Genomic DNA, 23,152 nt, shown 5'->3' with positions numbered 1-23,152 from the left:
ACTAATGTTTTTTTCGCATCAGTTGCTAGCAACAGAGTTCTGTGCCAAACCACTGCCGAAGGTCCAGGCTGAAGGAGCCCTCCGCCCTCCGCAAACGAAACCAGCCAGCAGCCTTTGCAAGGCGCTACGTTTGCACAGCTATGGCAGCAAGCGTTCCTCGACATCAGGTAAACCACAGACAAAGAGCCCTTCCTGAATACTTCCCAGGCACGCACACCGCTAAACGCAGAGCGCCGTGCGCAGGTACCGCTGCAACGTTATTTCCGCACCCTAAACGGGTTACAAAGCAAAGGCGCGGGCGGCGCCCCGGGGCCGGGGGCCACCCCCGCCGCCGGCCGGAGCCGGGCCCGGGCCCATGCCCGCAGCGCGGGGCCGGGCGGCGCAGCAGGGGGCGCTGCCGCCCCGCCGCCGGTGAGCGCCGCGGGCCCCGCGGAGCCGCCCGAGGGGCCCGGGGACAGCGAGGGGCGGGCGGCCCGGGCCGCCGCCGGCAGCCTCCCAGCGCCACCGAGAACGGAGGCGAGAGCACGGCTGGATCAAAGCCGATGGAGTGCGAGGTCTTCCGTTTGAGAGGCTGCACAAATTAACTCCAAATTACTGTCAGAGACGGGGAAAGAATGGACGCTGGAAGGCACGGGACTTGTTGCTGTACTCCATCTTGCTTTAGCACGGCACCTCTGCCGTAGCATCTCCTGAAAGCCATCCCCTTTCACAGCACTGCAGTTTTCGCTATCTTTTATTTCCCTCCTACAGTGTAATTAAAAAACAATGAACCGTTTAAAGTAGATGAATGAAAAATAGAAAATTCAATTCCTCTGTTGAAGCCCCAGATCTCTGTATTGTTAGCACGGGGGGAGGGCACAGGAGCATGAGGAACCAGCTCCAGTCCCTTGGCTCCCTGCGAGGCTGGGGGCTAAAATTAACATGAAGGTAAATGCATCTGATTCTGCTTTTTCAAGGAAGTATTAAAAATTACATTGACTCCTGAAAGGAAATGAAATTGCTTCTTTTAATATTGAAGCTGTAATTGTTCCTATTTTTCCTCAATGTTTAATAACTGGGAGCCTAAGCAACTAACAGTCTTTGTGCAACTATTACTGGGCAACTACACTGCAGCTGGGATGATAGAAGATGTCTGAAGGCAGTACAGTAAAGATGAAAGTGATTCTTAGAGCTAACATGTGCTTTACTTTTTAAAGATGGAACAGAGAGGAGGCACAATTACCCCATATTTAGAAGATCTGAGTTCAAGCCATGACCTACTGAAGCATCCCATACCTCACCTTCCTCCCAGTCTTAAAATGAGGGGGATAGCTATTGCCCACCTTGCAGATAATTGCAAGGATAAATACCTCAGAGGCTGAGAGTTAGTTGATAAAATAGAAAAATGCCCAGTATTGTCAACACAATGTACCCCAAATCTGGCCTCCAGTTTTCTTATATTTGGCAGAAGATAACTATGATCAATAAGAAGAGGATAGGAAAAAAAGGCAACATGTAGATTTCAACAGAAATAGTATACAAAGATCCCAGTTCTATGAAAGTTAATGATTTAAAATAGGTAATACAAGTGTGCAGAAAAAGCTTGATAACAGTTACAAAGATTAGACCAGAGGTCCTATCTTGGGTCTGATAGTGGACAAAAGCAGCAGTCTTACAAAGAGTACAGGCAACAGGACAACATACATGATACGTTCCCCAGGTGCTTTTAAAAGGCTTCCTCTGTTTGTTGCTCAGAATTTCCCAAATCAGGGATGGTATCTCCATATACTAAAATGATGGGGGAAAAAAATAGTGATAAGCATTAGAAGAGGTAGAACAATTACATACAATTTATTAAAAAAAGAGCTTATCTAATATCCCTGCAAGAAGTTGACATGACCCCAAAATAATATTTCTTTGGGTATCTCCATTGCATAGGTGCAATGGAGAAAGGATGCTGAGAACCCATCTAGAAGCATACAGTGCTAGTACTACTGTCTGGTCTCTTACAAAAGAGGGCAGTCTTCCAAACTAAAAACGCTGGACATACAACATTACTGACTTACACTTTTGGCCTTTTCAAATTGTTTTCCTCTCTCAGTGACACATAATACTACTTCCTTGGCTTGCATTGTTTCAAAGAACTGGTAAAAATACCACTTCTCCGTCAACAGGCTTTCCAGTACACTGGAGTTCCAGAATGAGTGATAGAATTAAACAGCTTACAGTCAAGAAAACCACTTTTAACAGGATATTCAGAACATAAACTGTACTACTTCTATTTCTGAGATGAAATAAATTCAACTTTTAATTAAAACTACAATGGGATACAAAATTGGCTACGAAGCTACAAAGCTGATACAGATTACAGTTTTTTGGTGCTAGGGTACCCATGGATCACCTCTGGATCACCTGGAGCAAATGACATTAGCAGTTTTTTTTTTTTAGGAACTGGAGTTAGGAAAAAAGTCTATAAATTGAAACTGTACCATGGAAATAAGAAAATCTGTAAAGGATTTAGGGAAAATGGACAAACAGTTGACTGTAAATTCCCTGAGTGCCTATGTTTCTAGTGTCTGAACTTTTAAAAGGACACTGGAAAATTGGAGACAGTGCAGAGAAGACCCATAAAAATCATTTCAGAACTGGAATAACTGCCTCAGAATGAGAGACTTAAGGAGCTCAATCTGTTTAGTTTATTAAAAAGATCAAGAGATGGCTTGATTACGATGTATAAGTACCTTCAAAGGGAGAAAATACCAGGTCCTAAAGGGCTCTTTAATCTAACTGAGAAAGGCATAACAAGAACCAATTGCTGGAAGCTGAAGCCAGACCAGTTTAAATTAGAAATAAGGCACAGAGTTTTATAGTGAGAATGATTAGACATTAAAAAAGCTACCCTATCAAAGGAAGGAGTATTATTCATCTTTTAATATCTTCAAATCAAGACAGGATGCCTTTCAGTAAAGTAAGGCTTGAGTTTTAAAAAAATGGCTTAATACAAGGGTAACTGAGTGATAGTTAATGACTTATCATAGATAAGGAAAGCCCTAACATCTTAATTTGGATTGAGGGCTTGAAATTTGGCAGCATATAGCTTTGGCAACAGGTACATGCCGTTTGCACTGTGTAAGAAAAATTGCCTACATCTGGCTATATTATTAGCCTTAGAGAAATATCAGATTGCATATGCCAATCAGAGATCGGATAGTTTAAAAATTGATATCACTTCTCATTATTTAGTACATTCCATCTCCTGAGAACCTAAGGCCACGTGCTGACCAGACCCATAGCAATATCACTATAAACAAGTCTGCTGAAGCCCAGGGCCACAAGTATGAAACCATAAATGTAAATTAAGGTTCTGCATGATCACATAGATTGGCTGTAGCTACCAGCTATAGTTAAAAATACAATGCCAGCCACTGGATATGGAACTGGCTGCATTTTATTCCCTTTGCTGGGGATGGATGTTCCAGGACTCGCATTTGCCTGAACATTCAAACTAATTCCAAGACCAAGCTGCTTGTGAGCAGTACTAGTTTCTTTGCAGTAACTGAGCTTAACCTGTTAATCAGTTTTTAGACTTTGAGCTTTCAACCAAGCCACTTTTCTCAAGAATCCTATTGTTACCCTTGACTGGGCATACACATTGCTACAGTCTAAAATGCAGAATCCATCCTGGTGTAACCACCCAGCAACTGTTTCTCTCAAAGCTAGAACCACGTCACTAACTTCATTTCTTGGTATCGGGGCAAAATTCACTACCAACTTGTGCTAGCTTACTAACTGGTTCATGCAAACCAAGAATAAATAATTCTTGAGATGTTCAGGCTGTTGTCTGGAGTAGCGACAGATCAGTGGTAATGACAGAGGAGTATTTGAATATTCTCTGTTGAAGTAAGCTTAATCCTCTTGTAGTTTGCCAACAGCCCTGAGACAGGTAACAGGTTAGGTGAAGAACAATGCATTTATCAGGAAAGATGTACCATGACAGATCTAGATATTCCATGCTTAAACATATAGGTATTGGAAAGGAGGGTGTCAAGCATAACTGCACATCCATTGCTAATAACCAGCAAAGAAATAAGGAACCAGAAAAACAAAGCAAAATAGTGTATTATTTTAACTATAGAGGAGTTGCAGATTTAAAGAAGGCTAAAATATACCCTAGTATAGATGAGGAAGAATTCTTGCACTTACATGATGATACAAGGAGTACAGAACTTCCCAGCAGCACTGCTTTTTTTTAAAAAAGTTTTTTATATCTTTTCATTGTAATCCCTCTCAAAAGGTTAACAGTCTTCAGGATTCTCATTATAGAAGAAGAAAGATGTAAGAGCCTGGTCCTCTGAAGTTCCCCTTGCAGTAGTTACCCAGACACAGGAATACAGATGCTTCAGCTTTGGGTCTAAGGCATGCTACTACAATTTCTAGCACTCTTGTGAAGACACGTAGAATGTGTACACTGTACTGAAAGTGGGGATGTTTGACAAGTATTCCTTATACCGATGTGGAAACTGGAAACAGGTGTCTTGATGAACAAGAGGTACAAATCAATCTCTATCTTCACAGCAAGATGTTTACTGGCAGAATCATTGTGCTGAATGTGAGCTTCCAAATCAAAGCATCAGCTTTCCTAAGTGTAGACCAGGTGTCCATTCCCCTTCATTCGTCTTTGGATACCTACTATCAGAGATGTTCTCCCTGTATAGCAAAGGACTGTATCCTGTTGGCTCCAGTGTCTGCTGAGAGCATACCTCTTTTTGAAAAAGGACCTAGTGAGCAGATCCCTAGGAAATGAATAGAGTAGAAAGATTTCAAGAAGGCAAAGTGAAACAGGACATCCCCAGTTTTGGTATACAAAACTGATGCATCCATTACTGATTGACACTTCTGGCAATTGTGAATTATCACAGTGGGTGAATAAAGGAGAAGATAGCATAGAAGAGAGTAAGACATCTGTGGCATTTGAATGTGCCTTCTAGCACAATGAGTCACAGATGTAATCCACATACAAAGATAAAAATCCACTAATACAGTCTCCATGGATGGCAATACAAGACATTTGCCCAAATGAAAAAACAGACCTTCCTCACCCAGCTCACCCCAAAAAGCAGGCAGGCACATTCCCAAATCTCTGAAGTGGTTTGGGAGACCTTAAAAGAATAACATTTCATCTCACCCTAGAACTAAACTGAGAAAGCCAATGAGAAGGCAGATCTGTCACAACAGATTGCATGTCATTGAACACCTGAGTCAAGATGGACTTCTCCCATAAACAGCAATGCTAGAGGTAAGATATGCTGCTTGAGAGCAGTCCAGAGAGATCTTTTGAGGATCCAAGTTATTGAGAAGAAATGCTGATGAGAAGGCCAAGGTGAGATAAGAGAAGCCAAGACATCTACTCTTAGTGATGGAAATAAAATGAGATTATCAAATACTTTTTCCTCATGGCACTTAGTCACGGGATCTTTGGTGAAAGCCCTAGATTGCCTCAACTACATGTAGAATTGCACTGCAAAAGTCAACTTTGTCAAATAGTTGTTATACTTCATCTGTGCTCAGTTTCATAAGAGGATGCTGGACTGTAGATTTCCAGAAAGTTTTAATTAGGCTCACAATTGCTTCTGTTTAATTGGGCTGCATTTGGAAGTGCTGCCAGGTATGAGACAGGTCATAGACAGAAGCGAAGGCAACAATATAATTACACACTAAGAAAGCTGCAGCAAGAAGGATCAGTACCAATGTTTTTACTGAGGTCTGTACTGGGGCACTTACTGTTCCAGTCTCATCTCCTTGTGGCGACTAAATTCCTTCTTTGAGAAGCATGGAGGAGTTACTTCCAGGAATGGTAAAAGGAAATTCTTGCATGGTAGCAGTGAGTACTGGGATCCAGAGAAATGCATCTGTATCCCTGTTCTCTGATAAGAATCAGAATAAAACCTGCTGTCATGACAAGAGTACTGACCCAAGAGCCTGTGATGAAGCCAACTGTGGAGAGAGGGGGGTCTCAATAAATACTCAGACTTTCTTTTGTGCTGAGCATGATATAAGACATGGAGCTGTGCCAAAGAAACACTTGGTGCTAGATGCCAAACCATCAGTCTGCTTCAGCTTTGGCAGCACCTGACTCCTGAAAGCAAGTTGCTGAAGGTGAAAAAGAATGGGACCAGTTCCAAGTCTACCACTTAGGCTTATCACCAGACAACCAGAGCCAGAGTTTTCTGAAGCAGTGCCAGGCACCCAGACTCAACACTCCTGAGCTTCTGAAGAAAGCCTTGAAGTCTGGGAGGCCTCCATGCAAGTGACTGGTGTACTGGGTCTGTCTGGGATGGAGTTAACTTTCCTTGCAGCAGCCCATGCAGTGCTGTGCTCTGCACATGTAGCTAGAACAGCACTGGTATCGCACCAGTGTTGTGTCTACTGCTGAGCAATACTGGCACATACAAATACTGGAGTGAGAGCGTGGTTGTGGTGTTCAGCAGCCCAGCAAGGTAAAACCACCACAACTGGGAGCTAGAAGGTAGAATGGGATCAAGATCTTCCATCCCCAGTTTCTCTGCAGATTGGTTCTAGGGACACTTAACAGGTGAGGGATCATATGACAATAGCATTATGTTATGAAGTCTCATTGCCACAAGATTTAGATGCAACTTCAGTTGAGAGAGAATCTCACGGTTAGCATGACCAAGGCACACTCACTCAATGACTCAGTTACTGTACTCTAGAATTCTCATGCCAAGACAGAATCTGTGCTTCAATGAAGTTAAGAGAAAACTTTGAAATAGATATTAGTTGTGCCACGGTTTTACTATAGTCTGAAATGTTTGTTAGGCATATGACAATCCCATTTTCAGGGCTAAGCTATTTTACATCTTCTAATCCAATTTCAGTTAACTCAGTCAATGAATGGCCCTTCTACCATTTACTTCGTACTCCTATCGTGATAGGTCTTATTAAATCCTGATAATGAAGGATATTACCCGATATCTGAGATATATTTTTCTTCTTGCATTATGATCATAATACACTTCATTCTTTAGGCCCTGTCCAAAGCAATTCTTCTCCATGGTTTCTGTTTATGCTCTTCAGATGCTTGTGGACAAGTATAACACTTCATTTATTTTGCCAAGATAAATATATCTAATTCTTCCCATATTTCCACATAAATCATTACTTCCAGCCCTTAAACATAGCTTTACTCAGGAAAATTATTTTAGAAATGATGTTGCAGAGATCCATGGTTACTAATCTCACAGCAACTGTTCCATCATTTTTTCTAAGTGCCAGTGCTTTGTACTAGCAAACTATATATATATATTTTTTGGTCTGTGCACTCTTAAGTAGCAGCATGGAGAAAATCTTAGGGTTGTAGTGTCAAACATACATTCTTTCTTCACACTCTTTAGTTCCTTCTGAATTTACTTTTGCTATCTTGCATGCAAAAATTAATACAAAAAATCATTGAGAAATTTGCATACATGCAGTGTCACTATTTATCTTCTCTGACCTGCACACATCAAACACCACAACTGTTGATTAGAAGCTACTGGTAAGAACCTTTTATTTATTTCTGGTATCGCACCTAGTATATATTAGGTGTTTAAAAAAATTCTTCCTGTGAGTGCAAAACTCACAATCTTTAATGAAATGCAAGCAAACTGATACTTACAGTGGGCTTCTTGTGACTGTGATTGAGCAGACAATTCTGTCGAAGATACAGTAACAGAATAAATCCAGCCTAGCCGATCCTAACTTACAGGAACAAGACACCTTAAACACCACATTATTTTACTTCTTTAAGTAGATACTCATCAAAATTTTACTAAAAATTTTGCTTATGTGTTATCAATACAGAGTACTTATCAAATGTTGATGCAAAAAGCCCAAAGGAACATGCGTAAACTGGCTTCTTCAGACGAAATCAAGACGATGACCTGAAGGAATTTAATATAGACACTAGGAGAAAAATTTGGTTACTAGAAACACTCTTCCAACGATGAACATATTCAACTAACTGACAAAAATCACATAGGTACTTGGAAAGGAACAAAAGAACATAAAAGAAACGCCATACAGACTATGAAGAAGACTGTATCAGAAGATTCAGCAAGACAGATAAAAAGTATCAGAAACTGTATACCTTCATTTCAGTTTTATCAGAAATACCAGGACCTTAGTATGTTGGGAAAAGAACTGGTGAGAGAGGAATTTTTAAGAGAAACATATTTAACTGGATATTTCCATATTGGATATTAATATATTGGATATTTTCAACAGACCCAGTATATCAATTCAGAGACCTACAGTGTTTATTAACTAATTTTAAAAAAAGAAAATCAAACCCAAATTGTGCAAATTTAAGTGAATTACAAAGCTTAAAAAAAACTTGAAGTCCTGTAAGATTCATAGTAACTAGTCACCATTCTACTTGCTGCTGAGTACTGATCAGTGATGGTTTGTATGCTTCAGCAGGCGTCTAACTGGTAATGCTAGTATATACAAACACAAAAAAGCTAGTTAGTGACTCCTCCTGAGGAATACATTTTGAATAAGCTTTTCTAAGATAAAAAATAAAAAACAAAATAAATAAAAACTAAAAGTGTACCCGCCACAGCTGAGATGTGTGCAAACAAAAAAGAATACAGTCCTCCAAGAAGTGCACTACATTATTTCCCGTAGTAAGATCTGTACATTTAAAGCAATGCTAATATGAAAAAAAGTTGCAGTTTATTATGCCTCAATGATCTCCAGAGTAAATTTGCTTGGTGTGCAAACTGAAAGATGATTTTCTCACCTTCTAGCTATGAAAAGCTGAAACTAATTCTGTGTTCTCTGGCCACTCATGATACAGTCTCTACAATCAAAACATAATTAACAACATTGCTGTTGCTGCTGATGAATAAGCTAGAAAAGTATCTACCTCCCTCTTAACTAACTCTAATTTTGCAAGGAGAAAAGGGAGAGTGAAAGGCAAGAACAAAAGCGTTTTGAGGTCAAAGTAGGCAATTGCCATATCATTCAATAAGGTAGCCACTTTCTAAGTATGATTAGTTATAGTTAGAAAAAGAAATTCACTAAGGAAAAACAAAGGTCCCATCCACCTTTCAAACTTTCCTGGTTTTAAACTTGACAAATAGATACCACTCTCTCTTATTATTGACTCAGTCTTGTTCTGAAAGGCAAATGTTATGATTGTGGCACTGAGTACAGCTTCCATAGCAATAATGGCACAGAATATATTTTTAAAATAGGGTTAAGGCAAAGGGAATTGATGATGCTATTACTAACATCTGCAAGATGGTTATAGATCCTTATGCAGCTGGGTCTATCAGCAAACAGACGAAAAGGGAGACCAACAAGTAGAAACAGCTTTGAAAATATTTCCTACTCATGCTCAGACTTCAAATTAATAGCAGCTAAAGTAAATTATAGAACCTTTCCCCATTTTCCTCAACATTTCTTCCTCAGTTTTGTTTATGAATTCAACCTCTTCTGTCCTCCCCAAATTTGAAAAAGCAAAGCACAAACAAAGGAAAATACATTCTCCTCCTCCTCTCCTCTAGGATAGCACAAGCTATTCTCAACATCAGGTCAATAACAATGAAACTAGGAGAAAGCTTTTCAATATTAATTTTTTTAAGTTAGTCCAATTAAAGATAACACCTTCAAACTCCCTTAAGCTGCATTTTCCAGGGATTTTAAAACATTGGATGCAAAGTGCTGATGATGGAAGAAGCTGAAAGCTAGCTGCCAAGCTTTGCCAGGAGTAAGAACTTTGTCCCTAGGGAACTGACTAGCAATTGGCCACATGATCCAATGTTACACCAACCTTTGTCCTATTCCAAGGGCTTCCTTTAATCTAATTGTTTAGATACAGCTTGATATTATCCCAGATCTCATTACCACATTGCAGAAGAACGGACTTTAAGTCCTGAATCAAGAAAGTACAGACTACAAAACAATCAATTCTGATATTGTCTAAACCAAAGAACTCTACTAACAAAAACTCATCCTTACTTGGAGTGAAGGGTGGACAAGAGTGATGGAAAAATGTCAATACACTATGAAGAAAACATGAAGTCCAGAGTTCCTCTTCTCCTGCTCCAAGTTTTTTAGGCATGGTTTGTACTTCCATGTGAAAGAAACAGGGCCAGTGTCAAGACCATATTCATTCAGAGACCTATGCATTTCTATTGCAGCTGCAGAGAATAATGTGTCACAAAAAAGCTTACTAATAGGTGCTCCACTTTCAGTGGTCTCTGTTAAGCAATTATTTGTTGTCCCCAGGTTACTACATTTACATTTCTAACTGTTAAAACCTTGTCTAGAGCTATATTCCACATCTTCAATTTGAGGGGCAAGCTCAATATTTTCTCTTCCTGAATAATTAGAGTTGTAATCTAATTTTATCAGGAAAGCAGAAGACAAGATAAAAATCTCAACACATTAGTAACTGTGCATACTGTTTCTCAGACTTACCATTCTACACAGTGATTTCTCAGTCACAGGCTACAGCAGGTGTTGCACAAAAATGCATTTATACTTCTCTCTCGATTTTTAGGGCTACTATTATGATAAATCTTGGTTATAGTCCTACGGAAAGCGTCAAAAGACTGTCACAACATCCATCATCGAAAGAGATGTCGAGCCCTAAAAAGTTGAAGTCTTGAAGACAAAAACACAAATACATTAATCTTCTCATTTAGATGAAATTCTAATAAAATCTTAAATTAAAAAAAACAAAAAAAAACAAAGCCAAGGCTTAAGTTGGGCCCTGAGACTGCAAAACTTGATAGAACATGGAATGAAGGGAAGGTAAAAGTTCAAAAAAAGCATTCTAGCTGGTAACTCAAACCAGACTTAGCATATGAAAGGGTATTCTTCATATAGACTTAATGGTGAGACAAATCATGGATTTACTAAAATCTGTTTAGTCATGTTTCATGACATACAGTATATATAACATGTTAAATAAGACACTTAAAACCACTAGACAATATCAGGCAAGCTATTAAAGCTAGAAAAAATTATGAAAGGCATGCAGCAGAAAAAAGTTCACTGAAACTCTCGGAGAGAACTGTTTGGACATTGCATTTACACCTCAGTGAGGGAGGGGACAGAAGAAAGGTCTAGTTTTCCCAGTGTAGTAAAGGGACCTCCTATTCCTAAAACTCTTTCCTTTGAGCAGAAGTACCATCACTAGCTTGAGACAGGAGAAAAGACATAGGCAGTTTCATTCCTTTCATTCCAAAGACAAAATATAGATTCAGAGTGCTCCCAAGAGCACTCTCTTGAATGATCAACCACGTAAGACAGGTATCAATTATTTTTCTGAATATCCTTCTAGACCCCATTTCACACTTCCTGAATAAGAGGGATTTTTTTTTTTTACTTATTAGTCCTTAATGAATTATTTCTGTCATTTTTAGTCACTGTTGAACCCATGTAAACTTGTAGCATCCACAACTGCAAAGAGTTCTGCAGCTTAATCACACAGCATGAAGAACCACCTCCTTATGTTTGTCTTGAACCTCACACCTTGTTTTATACGATGTTCCCTAGGTCTTATAATAGCATAAGTGGGTAATCATTTCCTATTCATCTTCCCCATGCAACTAATGGATTATACTTCACCATCATTCCCTTTTCTACACCAACAGTCACCCATAAAATGTTCTAGGCCCAGAAGTGTCAAGTTCTCAAATTCAAGGGACAAATCTTACACAACTCTGAAGCTACAAGTTTGGTGCATAGTTGCAGCCAAACCATTGATCATAGTGACAGTGAAAGGATACCTCAGGGTAATACAGGGTTAAGTACATTCTGCTAATGAATATGTATAATCTAGCTCAAAACCAATGGAAGTTGCTAGCAAAAAGACTGATAAATCTTAGATGGTTTGCCAACTGAGACTGAAGCACTGCCAAAAAATATGCTTGCTTATCCACAATATATCTAAAACAGTTCAGTACTTTTTTTTTTTTCCAAAAAGATGCTCTGGAGTTGTTTCTCTTCCTTGGAAGAGCAGCAAAATGCAAGAGTCACAAAGCAAAAAATATGTGCAGGTATGCAGAGTTCCTCAATAGCACCCTTAAAAAAATCTTTTAAAAATTCATTTTTTTTTCAGAAATATGTGCAGAAAACTAGAGTAAGGAATTTTTGATCTTGCTTACCTGAAGTCAAGGAAGAAAATACAACCTTAAACTTTCCACGTGAGTATCATTCAGTTTTCACTTTAGTGACTCAGCAGCGACTTTGAAAGGCTCAAATACCTGTCAGTATATATCGAAACAGTTAATCTTTGCAACCAAATCTATAAGCACGCTACAACTCCACTAGTCATTTGGCCAATTAAAAGACCGTGACTTTAAAATTCTTTAAAATTGTATCCTCATTTGGGACTGTACTCAATGCAGCATAGATTTTCACAGATGGTCAGGAAAGCTATGGATCAGAAGTGCTGTAACCTGGAACTTGGCACACCAGCAGTGTCATGCAAGGCTAGATGGAAGACTTAAATTTCTAGAGATCAAATGGGGATGCCTCCCTCATAGCTGAAATTGTGCTGTGGACCAGATTATCCCATTAGTCCTCCCATGTGGGAAAATGTACATCCCCCCCCGCCCCCCATAAGAACAAAGACCATTGATTTTTCTGTTTATAGAGAAGGAAAAGAACAAAACAACTCATGCAAAGTCTCAGTCTTAACTCAGTCTTAAATAAGGGATTTTCAGATAAGCGATTTTTCCCCTGAAACAGTTGCATCTCAGACTATGAAGCCTGAGTGTTCTCTAGCTCATGCCTGTGTCAGTGCAGTGACTTCAGTGGAGGTCTCAGTTATAGAAACTTCTTTTCTGGAGGAGGATGTCTGGCATCGAACACTAACCATCAGAACTGGCCATCTAACTGAAAGAAAGAGGCCACAAAGCTTTAATGTATTACCTGATTTATACTGCTATTCATATCTATCAAACTATTTACAGTAAGGAAAAAAATATTTACAGTAAGGAAAAGTATTTTCTTAGTTTCTTGGATGCACATAGAGCCTCTGTAGCATCCTGACTGACAGCAAATATATTTTACCATCATTGAAGCAACTATTTGGTGCAAGCACGAAAAGAATTGATGAACAGTTTTCTCAGTTACTGTGCGAGAGACCTGATAAAGCGGCAGATGATTTTGTAAAACATGCATTTAGATAAAGAGCCTGCAAAGAAGTACAGCTTCAGATGAGTAACTTTCCTTTTGGCAATTCATCTCATAACACTGAGCATGATGCCAAAAGTCCTTGCAATAGTACATTAGGTCCTGTAGGATTCATCTCTGGAAGCGGCCAACAGGTGTACCATGTGGTAGCACTATGCTTACACAGAACTAAAAATTCACCAACATTCCCCAACACCTGCTTTGAGATGAGGACTATTATACTGCAAAACATTCTACTACTGAAACAGCTGTGTAACCCAGGATATTTAAGGATTACTTGCACCAAGTTTTAATCCAGGTTAATTTAATTCCTCATAAATTTGGGGAACTTGATCTATTTGCAGAGGGTGGCACAGACACACCACAAGTGTTTACTCCAGGATAAAAATATTTTTTTTAGTCTGAACATGACTCTCTAGCAGCTTACTAGATTTATCTGGATCATTTGCAAAGTTTATTGAAAAGTACACATAGAAAACTCAGCAAAAAAAATCCTCATACAAGACTACTGTTCACTAAACAGAAATGCCAATATTCTACATGTTAACAGCCCCAACTGAAGCAGTTTACTTAAACAGGAGAAATCAACTTCAGGACAGCTGGTCTCCTGAATGTCAATAGGCAGTAACTCAGACTTTTTTTTGTGTTATGGCTCAGGAAAAGGAATCTTTGAAAGTAGAAGACAATGAAATTGAACACACTAGCCATTAATGGATGGATTCTAATACCAATTATTGAAGGTAATTCTAATGTTTGTCTTTCAGAATATGGACTTCTCACAGAAGTTGTACAGGGCAGTATACCAGCAGTCACAAAAAGATTATAGGTAAGCTTTTTTTCCCACCCCTTTTAAATAAGCAGGAAAACCAGATGTGAAAGAGCAACTCCTGATCCTCAGTTACCTGCCTCCTATAAAACAAAAACAAAAAAATAACCTCCCCTCAAAACCACATCCACAGATCTGTGAGGATCTGTAAGCTGGAAGAAAGTTGCTTCAAAGCCTGAAGAGTATCATGATTAAGAGAAGCTAGACAGGAAGAGTACACAGCCATTTTTCATTCAGTTAACATACCATCCACCTTGAAATTAAAGGCTCCAAACCTTTACAAAAAGATAATTCTATACAGATTTTGCCACTGTATTGCAAAGCAAATACTTGTGTTAACTCAGCCTTATGACTTGAAATCATGGTCCCATGCTCCAAATTGGAAATGGAATAGTCATAACACTGCATTTTCTCCCTTTGTCTCAGTACCAAGGGAATATTAGAAGATCAAGCATTATAATTTTTGGCACTGTAGACTTTCCTTGATATTTTCATATTCAGTCTGATGCGTCTCAGGGTTATGACACAAAAGGGACAAGGACTAACCCAACAAGCAAGGCTGTCTTCAGTCCACAACAAAGGACCTAAATTGCCTTTTCGGAAAAAAAGGGAACCAAGTCAAAACAAATAGAAAAAAATATTGGCAAGTGATTTTCTTGTGAGCATTTAAAGTACATGATGAGCAGTTGTGCAACCATTATTTTGCAATTGCAGAAGTTGATATTTGTATTTGGCTAAAAGAAAACTATATGTAAAACAAACATTTAAAGGATAAATACAAGCATTGCTCTACATTGCAACACATTAAAGAGATATTACCTCAATAAATAACATTTACTAAAATTAGAAGATAATTGATGTTCAAACAAAATCCCAAAGCAAACAAAACTAGAAGTAAAAGCATCTGTGTTAGAATTGCTTTCCTGCACGATGTACAGGAAAAATTTACGCCTGTTCTACTGAGCTGTTAGTGTTGAAATCTCAAGAAACAGTTCTGGATAAATTCAAATAAATTTACTTCCTCTTTCACTAACCAAGCCCAAGCAGTAAAAAAACCAAAACGATGAATTACTTGAGATAAGTATTTGAGACTAACTGTAACATTTAAAGCTCTATACCGTTAGAACTATTGTATGCAATACACTACGATTCAATGGGTGTTGCTATATTCACTAAAAATAAATATTTAATTTTAAATCAAATTATGGAACAATACTGTTATCCCATTATTTTGGTGAAGAATATTGGAATGTAGAATTGTGCTATTTCATTCCATCTGTTGATGTTATTCTTATCACTTTAACCAGTCAAGCTCACTACCATTTCTCCCTTCCCACCACACATTGCTAAGTCAGTCAGTAAACCTCGCTGCCACCCCATGCATGTCCACACTGAAGAAGTGAAGAAATGGGGTGTTATTTATCCAGGCTGGAGAGATATAAGGAGACAGCCTTTAGATACCTAGAAGGTTGTGACAAAGAGCAGAAATCCTTCTCCACATTAACAGAACACAAAACAAGCAGAAGTAGGTATGAACAGTGGTAAAGTAGATTTAGATTAAATAAGTGAAAAAATCTCTCAAATAGTAAAGATAATTAAGCACTTGAATACATTTCCATAAAGGTATCAATCATGTCCATAGCCAGAGGAACCTTTCGTGGTCTTTTCCAGCCCTATATCCAACAATAAATCCTTGACATCCTTTTCAGCCTATCTTCTTACATAGTTTCACAGACAGTTCTTCACCATTATCTTGGTATGATAACCAAGTCTGATTTTTTTCATTTAAAAAATGGTGTAGGGTTACTAATTTTTTTAATATAAGAAATTGCTTTTCTAAAAGACACCAGTGATCAATAAAGTCTGATAGCCTGTCTGCAAGAGCTGCCAGCATTAGCTTTGGGAAAAAAAATTTTGCCAAAAGGGACTTGAAGAATCCGTTTCCTTGGGTCTTCCCAGGCTCCAGCCACTAGACTAAATAGAATCTGCATACATCCCAAAACTGTTTAAAAACTTCATAATCATAACTTCGGATTTCCTTGCTGAAGTTTTGAATCCTACCATATTCTTCATCTGCATAAACTAATCTTCAGTGCTAATTTTAAATTAGGTGGGAAAAAGATTTCAGTTATTAGTTTTGATTTTGAGTTTGGAATTGTATCAAGTGCTATTCTACTTTTGGTTATAAAAAATGAATAGAAGTGATTTTTTTTTGCATGAACAATCTTTCCAAAAGGCTACAATTGTTTTGGCAGATTACACACACTATTCATCTATGCGGAATACTCTCCCATTAAGTGGGACAAATAGAGATTCTACTGTAAATTCCTTCAGAGGAATTGCAGAGTAAGCATTCATGTCATAGCCACAATGGGAGATAAGTATCTGATCTGAAATTTCAGCACTGTGGTGGTTAAAACAGTGAGAGAACAACAACATTGTTTTGCACTTAGAAACCTGTTTCTAATCAGCTGAGCTACTCCTATGGGGTCAAATAAAAATGATTAGCTTATTAAAAGCATAGCTTTCCTATTTAATAAGCAAAAATGATTGAAAATTCTGTTCCAGATCCTGATAATTTTAGTGTTTCTAGTTAAGCCTGCAAAATTGCATTCATTATTAGTGTCTAGATTCATTAACAATTCAATTTATAGATATTAATGCTTATAATGCATGCTTCGCTTGCCAAAACTTGAAGAGAAATTGTTTCAATTAGCTTTCATGGATCATGAATCCTACCGGCTGGGTATTTTTAGACAAAAGATACAAACACATCCCCAAGCAATGCTAATGCACAGCTGGGATTCGTATGTAAGGTCAGCTAACAGTTTAAAAGGAAAAACAGTAAATGAGTTTTACACAGAAGAGGAACAGAACCAATCAAATATTTGCAAGTCACACTACTCTAATAAAAGGATTCTCTGCTTTTACTGCTGTATTTTTAGAAAGTCAGTCCAGGAATATACAAACTAGTGACTAGGTTAAAGAATTTTTTCAGCATGTGACGAAGACGTACTAGATATACATACAGGCTCAAGGCAAATTGTACCACTCTCATTTTCATGCAAACTACACAATTAAAATCAATAAAGATGCAGACATAACCAAGAATATTTTACTCAACTCTTTTCTTCTTTCTATAGTCACTTACAGTCAAGCAGAGGATACTAAAAATCTAAACATTTTTGCACTATGCATGCAAAATAAAGGAGCCACAAGATGAATACTCTCTGAATAAAATATTCAGCAGTTGAGCTGACTAGGTTGGCAGTTCAGGAATATTATGACCAGCGCTATGACCATGTGAACAGAAAGCCTGGAAGCAGGAAAACCTTCTTCCAGTTATGCCACACCGGGGAAGAGTTGAGCTCTGCCAAACACTCAGATCTTGCTCAATTCATTGAAGCACTTTACATGAACCAAGGAAAGTATGCAGCCTCAGGATAGAGATTAGCAATTTTATCTGAGCACTTAAAGAAAAAGCACCCAGAATTGCTTACGTCCAAATGCTGGACTTCATTAATATAAAAAGTTACTATAAAAAATTGGCTTTTACTATTGCCAGTAAACCATTAACCTTCCTTCTCTTCTAACACTACTAAACACCAACTGGAAATGGCTGAGATTTTAAATGCAGCTACTACATAGAAGGTATCACAAGGTACATCAGATGTCTCTGAAGTCATGGCAAATCCTTGAAGACAAACAGCAGATCTGTTGTTCCTTCTTCCTGAATACACGGTTATGTGGCATGAGGACTTCGGTCAAGTAAAAGCCCGCAGTCCATTAACTGCTACACGGCACCATAACTTTTGATTTTGGAAAGTCTGCTTCTGAAATTAGGCTATCTTCCAATCCTTACAGATATTAAGCCCTCTGTGATTATTTATAGAGCTTAACATGCAAATACAATGAAAAGATGCTGGCTTGGCTTTTATTTTCCATTTTGGTGGTTCATATCCATTTCTGTGGGCAATGTCTCCCAAAATGCTGTAGGGATTTGCATTTCACCCTTTTAGTAATGGAGAAAGAAGGAAAAAAATGCCATTGAAATATAAACAATGTAGCTAAGGAACAATCTGCTTTTGACTCAGTCTTCCTTTGACTCATGCCCATGTTATTCGTCTCCGAAACAGGTTTATGAAAGATGTATTCAGGATCAGGAAAGATTCAAAGAAAATTAGTATTTCTGCAAACAGATAACTTTGGTTTGTGTCTCTCCTCTCTATGAAAGAGGTAAATTAAATTCCAGGAATATTGAAAATAATCAGTATTTTATCCAAGCAGCTTGAAAACCATTCCTCCATAAAGCTGGTTTTCATTTCAAAAGTATTTAGACTATACAGATCAAATCAAGTTATTTCTTTTGAGATGGCTTATTTTGATTAGGGATCAGTACTCTGTAGAATACCACCCTAATGGTTGACCACAAAGGAGTCTCAATCATTTTCCTGCTAGGCTTGAGCAAGTCTAATCCACGTTCATTTGTAGGGCAGCATGTCAGGCCCACAATAAATTTTTCCCCAGTGAAGTGAGAGCATCTGCTTCACTGGAATTTCTCTGCAGGGACAAGCGATTACAAAAAACATTGAGAAGACCAGCAACACAAGTTAGCTGGAGCCCAGTCTACATATCAGGACTGTTAGCAGCTTGCCCACAGCTCAAGACAGCTTCAGGACCACCTGTCTTACAAATATGCCTTCACAATTAGAAAAATTAGTGTAGTTAGGACTTGAGTAAAGGTAACCTTATTATAACTCAAGAGAAGGCAAAAGCAAATAATCTGTCTTCTGCAGTTGAGCTTCACCATAGGTTTGCCAGTGCATTAATAGATTATGGATCACACTTCACTCCTAGTTTGAACCATACCACTACTCAAGCCTTGCAAGGTACAAAAAGCTGCCATAGTGAAAACCAGGATCTTCTCACAGATGCAAAAACAAAGGTTAGATGTGGTACTTTGGGGCATGGTTTAGTAGGTGATATTGGTGGTAGGGGGATGATTGGATCAGATGATCTTGGAGGTCTCTTCCAACCTTAACAATTTTATGATTATAAAATATAATCTAAACCGCTATGTTTAATGATCTGATGTCTGTCCTCGTCAACATCAAGGAAAAAAGGAATAAGCCCACAAACCTTAACTTGTACTACCTACGTTCACAAATTCATTACTTTACAACTATAGCTTGAACGGTCTGTAAAAAAGTCAACTAATTTAATAAGCAAACTGCCTCAAAAATACATCAGAAATGAAATGATAGTGCTAGCCTTACTGCCAACAGCTGTGGTCAGCAATGAAATCATTAGCAATACCACATTACTATTCAAGACCATAATTCATTTGGTTTAGAAAGTCCACAGAGGCCTGACTTGCTTTGCCATGAAAAACTGAGAGCAAGCAGATTCCAATTACGAGAAGATCCTGTTCTTTACCTCCCCCACTTCCTACACACATGCTTTCAAACATCTTTTACCAACCTCTAAACAGTCTGATTATTTGACTATGTGCCCAATCTATCACCCAAAGGCCTCTCTCCCATGTTCATCCCTAGGTTGGCGAACCTTTCTAAGTATTTTCAGATTGATGAAGAGGATGGTACAACTAAATAGATGTGCAGGCTACATTGATTGTAAATAATTAGGTTGTGTTCCTCTGTGGCACACACTTTGCTAAACTTAGCACATCCTGCAGGGTATTTGGATCATCTGATACTGTCCTTTTATAGGAAAAGTCAGCATGCCTAGTAGCCAGCAAGACATGAACCACTGTCGGAAAGCAGAAGCTTGCAAGGAGAAAGTACTCAGATCTGAACTGGCACAAATCAAAAGGCAAAGTACAGCAAAAAAAGAAATTAATAACCTGAAGTCAGTTAGCTAGTTTTTAGAAAGCATCTGCATCTTTAGGTGCAGATGCATCTTTAAACATATATATATATATAGCTGGCCTTTAGACCTTCATTGTTTGCACGTATCACATGAGCCAATGACACTGTCATGTAGGAACACCTAGTCAAAACAGCATGTCAGGAGTTACCTAATTACAGAACAGCTGAGGTCTCTCACCTGTTCTTCTGTAGCACTCAAACCTGATAACTGCTCTGTAGTTGTCCACTGTTACCCTCTTTGAATCACACTACAGCATCAAGTTTTCAGAAATCCTCAGGTTACATGTACACACGTAAACAAGTATATAAAAATAACAGAAGGCATTATGGTGTTTCGGTGTTGGTAGATTATCAACCTCTGATCTTTGGATGATTACTAAAAGGAGGTAGAAAAGTCAAAGAAAAGCAAGAGTATTAGCAGACTTGAGTAATCAGGGTTTTGCAAGTGTGTTCTGTTCTAAAAATTGAATGCACAATGAGAAAAAGGGCTAAGAGACTGTTCATTATTACAGAGATTTTTACTTTCAGTACTGTACACTTTGTAAGGACAACAGTACTCCCCAGATTTTGTCGTTTTCTTAAATGCAGTAGACAGTCACTTCTAAATTTTGATTTTAATCAAAATACATGTTTTCTGATTCTTTGTTAATGTAAGAACATTTTAATTGTATTCTTAAAGATTACTACTTAGATGGAAGAACATGGTACACCTGTAACATGCAGATTGGAAAAATACACGATGGCATGTAGCTCCTTTCTCCAGAGAAGGTTTATGCAGGAAAAGAGCAATAAAGAACAAGCTGCTTTTCAGAGTCAGACACTGAATCTATCCGTGATGGATAGTTTTCTAAAAGCAGACATTTACATTTTCAGGTGCTCCTTTAAATAAGAACTATTTTTCTTGTATGCTTAAAGATCTAAAAAATATGAATTAAAAAATATTAATTAGCAAAGTGAAAAGAGCAGAGCTCTGGAAAGGTGTCAAGGATCAAGAAAATGTGGAACACAATTTGGACAAATAGAGGAGAGTTTGATGGAACAGAATCATGGAATCTGAAGATAATTAACACAAAAACATTCATAAAAATACATTTCCTTCAGTCATTTCAAAGAACATCTCCAAACCACAGTTTTATTTAAATGTGGTAAAACCACAAAATATTTACCGTTAGTTTGGTTAGTTGGAAGATCCTGCTTGAAGTTACATATTTTGTTTTTAATTTTTAATTTGTTTTTATTTCTTTCATTTTCTCAGGGAATGTTTTTGTTATTTTGTTGTTGTCATTATTCTTAATTACATCCCTGATACATAGGACATTTCCTACCAAAGGAAACACAGTAGGAGACTTAGTTTCCTAACAAAGGAAGCAAACTTGCAAGTTCTCCAACACATTTCCCTTACCTTCTATATCCCCTTATAGCAGATTAAGAATCTAAAGACCTAAAATAATCCTAGATAGTAAGATCTTCATTGCAGGGCTAAATCTCATTACTTTTCCACCTTTACAAAAAATTCTTATTTGTATTTCCTATCCCTACTTGCAAGCACACCAGCATGAGCAGGTACAGTCTGAAACCTAGCATCTTACGACATTGATGTCTCATATTTAGAGTTTTGTGTAACATCACTCTGCAGCTGACCTGGAAACTAAGTGGATAAGCACACAGAAAGGAAAAGGACTCTGTACTGTTAGATGATGATTAGATTCAGCATTTTAACTTGCGCATGTGTTTTTAGGTTTTGCATGTCCACTGAGAACACTGAAAAAAATGCACAGACAAGGAAGGCAGTTTTGTGTGTGTGTGTTGTTTTGTGTTTTAAAATGAACTCATTCCCTGAGCAAGCCTAGATAATAAGATCATTAAAGACAAAGGTGTGTGCAAACGCTCCCAAATAAGCAAAAGAAGTGTATGGAGGATTCCCTGAAGTCCTATGTGAACAAAACCAGGGTGTGTCAAATTGAACTCGTAATTGGGCCATCGTGTTCTGACTTCGCCTCAGGTTCCAGATGTTCTTCTCAGATGGCCTCAAGATGTTAGTAAATCTACAGCTCTTTTCAATTGTCTAGCCCTGAAGTGAGTAACTGAACTGGGGTCTACATATGAAAGCAACTATACAATTCCATTTGTCTTATTTTGAGCAGATGGGAAACCAGCACACATGCCATAGCTGTTAAGTACCCAGAAGCAGAATAAAAACTAACAAAAATAAATTAGGAACTTATGTTACAAGCAGCTTGTCCTGCTCCCTTAGAAATCCTTGCATAAGCTTCTTCCAACCTATCAGCATTATCCGAGGCTTGTCTAGTTCTCATGCAATCTCACACTGTCACCAAGTAAACACTTCCCTTTCACCAGCCAGCTCACAAAAACGATGAGGCAAAGCTGAAAGCGATTGGCATGTAAAACACACTAATGTATTCAACAATAAAAAAGGAGCAATATTGCATGAAAGGGGAGTCAAACCAAATGACTAAGTGCCCCAAACTACTCTGTCTAATGAGTAAAGTCATTGAGGGACAACTCCATCTACTCCAAGTGCTATAGTTTTGTTGCATCTATCGATCAATCTATAGAAGACCTCTGAAGTTACACATACATCCACTTTGATTTATCTTCCTCCATCACTGGGGAGTGATCAGCAAGAGCTAGCACACAAAAACAAAACACAAGTCATCCCCACTGAATAGAGGATACAGAACTAGCTTGCAAGCTGTAGCCTGAAAATCTTCCAGTATCTGCAAAACACCAACAAACTAAAGTGCTGTGACACTTGAAAGAAGTGATCAGAGCTGGAAGGTGTTTCTGTGATGCCTACCTCACACAGAAAGGGTGCTAATTTGTGTTCTCCAAAACCACACTTTGTAGTATCAGACTTCAGACTGACTTCTGCAGCTTGACAAGAGACATTTCACAAGCAATGAGTCCCTTATATCTCAGGACACAAGTTTCTGCTTGGGGTGTCCAAAGATTTATTATCTCCAAAAGAATACAGGTATCCAAAATTTTTCACTGCTATCTGTACTCATTTCCAACACAAGATAGCTTAACAGTTAAGAATGAAATAGAAATTTATAGAGAGTCAGAAGGGTCAGACTTCCAGTTAGAGCTAGAAACAAGATTTAAAAAGTAATCAAGAATTGCTTATAATATGCTTAAAACAAAAAGATTACCTTCAGTTTACCTCCTCAGGAATTCCTACTGTGCTTTGGTAGCTACAAGCTGTAAACTGAGTCCAGAGATTCAC

General features: G+C 38.2%; 1 protein-coding gene across 50 annotated transcripts in view; it reads right to left on the bottom strand.

The window, feature by feature from the left end:
* LOC310905496 (uncharacterized protein) overlaps positions 1 to 23,152 on the bottom strand; it is a 110,089-nt gene that overhangs the window by 68,323 nt on the left and 18,614 nt on the right. For 29 of the 50 annotated variants that reach the window (XR_014589066.1, XR_014589091.1, XR_014589092.1 and 26 more), the window contains 6 exons: positions 12,159 to 12,257; positions 10,465 to 10,650; positions 10,003 to 10,113; positions 8,780 to 8,839; positions 7,655 to 8,474; positions 1,684 to 1,767 (listed from right to left, as the gene is read on the bottom strand). The exons of 1 other annotated variant lie outside the window; for it this stretch is intronic. Coding sequence is in view for 1 of the 49 variants with exons in the window: in XM_083851848.1 (XP_083707974.1) it covers positions 1,684 to 1,767; positions 10,465 to 10,467 (87 nt within the window). In the remaining 48 variants the exon portion in view is untranslated. Of the gene's footprint in view, positions 1 to 1,683; positions 1,768 to 7,654; positions 8,475 to 8,779; positions 8,840 to 10,002; positions 10,185 to 10,464; positions 10,651 to 12,158; positions 12,258 to 12,787; positions 12,892 to 20,083; positions 20,282 to 23,152 lie in introns of all 50 variants that reach the window. 20 more of the 50 variants (XR_014589087.1, XM_083851848.1, XR_014589067.1 and 17 more) reach the window with 17 other exon arrangements.

Source organism: Anser anser (genome assembly GCF_964211835.1).
Source record: "Anser anser genome assembly, chromosome: 11".
NCBI classification, from domain to species: domain Eukaryota; kingdom Metazoa; phylum Chordata; class Aves; order Anseriformes; family Anatidae; genus Anser; species Anser anser.
Note: the sequence above shows the minus strand (reverse complement) of the source record. Positions and strands in the feature narration are given on the sequence as shown.